The following is a 4,869-nucleotide window of genomic DNA, read 5'->3' as shown; positions in this document are numbered from 1 at the left end:
CACCTGAAAGCAGGCACAGGGGCCAGGGGTTCAATCCCCAGGCCTCCTGTGCTGGCCCCACCCCTGGGCTGTGCAGAGACAGCAATTGAGACTGGACATAGTGGTGCTCGCCTGTAATCCCAGCTCTTGGGAGGCTGTAAACAGGTGGATCTCTACGAGTCCGATCTAGTAGTGAGACCCTAAATACCCTGTAGACCCTTCCCTAAGGTACGAGAGAGAGAGAGAGAGAGAGAGAGAGAGAGAGAGAGAGAATACAGCTCCTAGAGACAGCCTCTCTTTCAAAGCAAGTCACTGTCTTTCATTGCAAGAGACACTAAAGGAGCATGTCTAAACTCTCTCTGGGAATCCAAAAAGGCTGAAATTGAAGCAAGATGAAAGTCTTCTAACCCCTGAAGGCCATAGCCTTATTCCCAATACCCAAGAACCTTCCTCAAGGGACACTGTGATAAATTATAGAAACTTTCCATGGGAAATGTTTACTCGATTTTCACAGGACTGGAGTACCAGCAACCACCTACCAGGTCGACAAAACTTGACCATTCTTTGCACAACAAAGCTTGCACAATAACCCTGGCAATGCCAGACCATGTTCTTTGTTAAAAGAAAGGCACTCTTGGGAACCTCTGGAGGATCCAAGGCTTCTCTTCTAAAAGCAGGAGTCCAGGTCTTCTCCAAGTGTACGTAAGTACAATCATGATCTTTACACTGGCAATCTAACATACTCTTTGCCTGCACAAGAAGATATGGAAAGGTGACCTATTCCACCTCGTATTTGAGCTTTACACCTCCACCCGAATAATGAAATTACTCTTCCTGGTAAATATATCAAGCTTTTTCCCATTGAACCAGCTCCACATGTAGACACTAACTTTTTTCTCATTGTCTCCTGACAGGTTTTCCTTAGTTCAGCTGGTGAGAAACAGCGTCCTAAGGTTGTTAGAGAGAACATAATCCCCCGTAGGTAAGGCCTACAGCCTTTTATAGCTGAAGCAGCCACGTGAAGATAGGGATATCCACAATCTCAGGACCCTACAAAGAGTTATGGGATTTGTCATGGGGGGTGAGGCAGGAGATTAGGGCATGGCAAATCAGCTGGACAATTGGGCCTGACCTGCCAGTCACTGAGACCTAGCAATCATGGCCAGGACACATGGGCAGAAGAGCTTCCAAGCCTGACATGGAATGGCCCTGACCTATGTGAGAACGGATATGCGAAAGACTCCAGCCAGCCCAGTGTGGTGGCTCTGCCTGTAATCTCAGCACTCAGGAGGATGAGGTAGGAGGATCCCCGGAAGTTCAAGGCCAGCCTGAATTACAGAGCGAGACACTGCCCTGCAACTTCTTTTCCTACCTTAACTGGCCCACACTTGCCTTCCAGAGCACATTTCTTTTCCTACTTTTACTTTTAATATTACCTTCAATCCCTGAATAAATGTAAAAACTTTTAAATTCTTTATTTATCTTGGCTAATTCTTTTTTTTTTTTTTTCTTTTTTTGAGACAGGCTCCTGTTTTGTAGTCCAGGCTGGCCTCAAACTCATAGCAGTCCTCCTGCCTCAGCCTCTTGAGCACTGGTTTCAAGGGGTGGGTACAACCACACCCCGCTTGTCTTACTCAATTCTTTGAACAGGACAGCAAACACATAGAAGGGACCCTTGGCAACCCAGCATAGAGTAAGGCCTGCTGTCTTGGGTCTCCCATTACCTAACACTTGATACTAATGTCTGAATGTTTGTCTGCCTAAAGTCAGATTTAAACCTAATCCCCCATGTGATGGCCTTAGATGGAACTGGAATTTGAGAGGTGACTAAAGTTCATAATGGTTTGTGTCTGGATGTTCCCCAAAGCCTCATGCAGTCATGAGGGCCGGGCTTTTTGATGGTGACTGAATCTAGAGTTTATAATTGATTCATTTGCTCATGTTTAGTCTAATGGGATTGCTTAGTGGAATTTAGGGTGTGAGTGCTACCCCTGCCTGGGGGGGTGGGGAGGAAAGATGCCTGCCCCCCCACCACTTCTGTTTTTGCTGCCTTCTGCCAACTTGAATGGTTGCCTCTCACCACACCAGCCTGCACTGGAGCCAGCGGATTAAGGACTGAAACCTCCACAAACTGTGAGCTAAATAAACCTTTCCTTCCTTAACTTTGAGAGAGTCAGGTATGTTGTCTCAGCAATGAGGAAAAGTAACCAACACAAGGCATCAGGCTGAATAACCCATGACTGAGATTAGTGCCCTTGTGGAAGAGGCACCAGGAACTTCCCTGCCTTCAGGTGAGGCCTCATGTGAAGGCACTTTCTGTGAAGGACAGAGAGAGGCCTCCTCATATACTGAACCTGCTGCTGCCAGAGACCAGACAGCGGACGCACCAGCCTCCTGAACAGTCTACTGTCCCCAGATGACCCAGTCTAAGGCAGCTTTTGATAGGAGCCTGAATACCCTGGTACTTGGCCGGCTGCCTAGCCTCCTTGCCCTGGTCAATGTGGGCTGCCATAACAACATGCCTCGGGTAGAGTAGCTGACACAAGAGAAGTTCATTTTCTCATACTTCTCGAGGTTATAAGCCAGACCAGTGTGTGGGCATGTTTGTTTCCAGCCAGTGGCTTTTTTCTAGGCTTCAAGCTCTCTGCTTCTCACTGTGTTCTGCACAGCTTCTCCTCTGCTGGTCCCTGGAGTGCGGGGAGGCTCATCAAGTGTCTTTGCACTTGGTTATGGACCTTAGTCCTGTCTGATGAGGACTCCACCTTATGACCTCTACACTCTCATTACGTCCCCCTGGGGCTTACGGCTTTGACCCATGAATTATAGGGGGACACATTTCAGGTCAGAATATTGGCAAAGGGGCTTTGTGACGTCTCTAAAGTAAGCAACAGGCTCTTCCCAGAACAGGGCCCGAAGGAGACTGAAGGAGAAATAAAAGATGTGACCAGACCTAAGCAGCACAGGCGTCCATAAGCCAAGGTGACTTTCATATTATTTGGACCTTAAGGGCCACCAAAAGCCACGTCTTGAAGTGCATTCATGCAAGCTTTACACCAAGTGCACACGAGCTCTCCTCACCCCTCCTGGACAGCTCTGGTTCCCTTGGGTCCCAGTTAAAGTGTCCCCCTCCTGCCCCACTTCCAAAAACCTAGCCTTACCTTTTTCAGTAGTGCATCGTAGCATTTGCTGTATTGTTCCAGCACCTCTTCCAGCTCCCGAGCTTGGGCCCTGAGTTCTTCTGCAAGCTCGGCTTTTGATTCATCTCTCAGTTGCTTCCAGTTCTTCCAGAGAGCAGACATACCCTCATTAAGAGACATAGAAGCGAAGGCTCTAACGCTCATGCGAGCTAGTTTGGCCACAGTCAGCGCTTTGCCCGGACTGGACTTTGCTATTTGTGTTCTCGCAGCTCCCGAGACTTTACCAGAAGTCCGATGATGCTTGACAGAAGTGCCCGAGTGTGGCTGGGTTTTGATAGGCCAGAGGGCCCGGATGCCTTTCTTGATAACCTGCAGGGCTCTCCCACACCTGTACAGAGCCTGACCAGCAGGCGAGAGGTGGGCTGACTGCTTTTCTGCTGGTTCTTTGGGCTCGTGGTCACCCACGGGCACTTGGATACTGGCCTGAGCACGGAGTTTTTTATTGTGAGACTTCTCTCTAAACTCTGTCACCATTGTGCTAACTACAGCTGCTGCTGACACACCTTTGCTGGCAGTGGAGAGTAGCAGGCTTGCTCCTGCTGTTACGGGCACGAGGGCTAAGCCCACAATGTTCGCAACTTCAGAGGCCACAGTGACAGAACTGGACACCACTTTGGACTTGGTGAATTTTTTGTGCATTTTGTCAGCATCATCTGCAAAGGCACGAAGTGTTGTGATATACTTTTCTTGCTCCTTTTTCCACTCAGGAAACTCTTGCAAAAATTTTATTTCTTCAGCTGTCAGGTTTCCATCATGTAACTCCATGTCGGCCTCAGGAATTGTGTTATCCTTCTCCCTGTGGGAATGAGTGAAAGAAAGACTTGGCCTCAGCCTCCTGATAGAAAAGGCAACTCTTCAGCCAGCCTGTGGGGCTTCTGATGTTCTGTCAGTCCCAACATTAAACCCTTCAGCATCTCCTTAAAATGACCCTAGAAAAGTCCCATAAGGTCACTGAGAATCTTAGTCTTTTGGAGGAAGCTACTGGTTCCATGAATAGAGAAAGGTGTGATATGGACTTATGCATAGAAAGAACAATAGGGACAACCTCAGCTCTGGGCAAAGACATGAGGTAAACAGGTTCATCGGGGACATTAGCAGGGTTGCACATGAGAGACTGCACTGTTGGGGACAGCAGCAGGGAACATTGAGAGGAAACATGGCACCCACAGAGGGAAACACCTGTGAAACACAGGAGGAAGTAGAGGCCAACTCTTGGGCAGAGGGTAGGAATTCTACTAGGAGAGGTGAGTCAGAGGGAAGACAGGCTAGCTGGTATAAAACATCCTCCACACTGCCAACCTTGGCTTTGCCTCCTAGGGCTGTGCCTTCCTTCTCCGGGGAGCTGTACATGGAGAGGCCAAGGCAAACTCTGATTGATGTTGTGGACATTCTCTTGGGCACTTGCCCAGCCTTCTGTGGCACCAAAGCAAGGGGGATGGTCCTTTTTGAATGAAGTTTGGGATACAATGCCCAGTCCTGCTTCTACCATTTCTCAGGACAGAGTATTAAGGGTGTTTTGGTCAACTCAGTTGAGTTCAAGTTGTACAAAGCAGTGTCAGGGAGAAGAGCCACCTCCCCCAAAGTTTTTTCTTAAGCCCAGTGCTATTGGTTCATTTATTTCCTTCTGGAAAAGGGGATTCTGGGGACACTGATGTGTCCTGGTCCAAAGGATGAGACCATGGCTGCAAGAAGC

The 4,869-nt window shown here is 48.6% G+C and overlaps 1 protein-coding gene across 1 annotated transcript in view; it reads right to left on the bottom strand.

Annotated features, from left to right (window-relative positions):
- Window positions 1–3,941, bottom strand: part of LOC105742645 (apolipoprotein L6-like) — an 18,414-nt gene extending 14,473 nt beyond the window's left edge. The window contains exon 1 of the mRNA XM_012515441.1: window positions 3,138–3,941. Within this exon, the coding sequence (XP_012370895.1) occupies window positions 3,138–3,941 (804 nt within the window). The remainder of the gene's footprint in view (window positions 1–3,137) is intronic.
- Between the last annotated feature and the right edge of the window lie 928 nt (window positions 3,942–4,869).

This window comes from Octodon degus, unplaced genomic scaffold (assembly GCF_000260255.1).
Source record: "Octodon degus isolate 3935 unplaced genomic scaffold, OctDeg1.0 scaffold00064, whole genome shotgun sequence".
NCBI classification, from domain to species: Eukaryota; Metazoa; Chordata; class Mammalia; order Rodentia; family Octodontidae; genus Octodon; species Octodon degus.
This window is presented reverse-complemented; position numbering and strand designations above follow the sequence as displayed.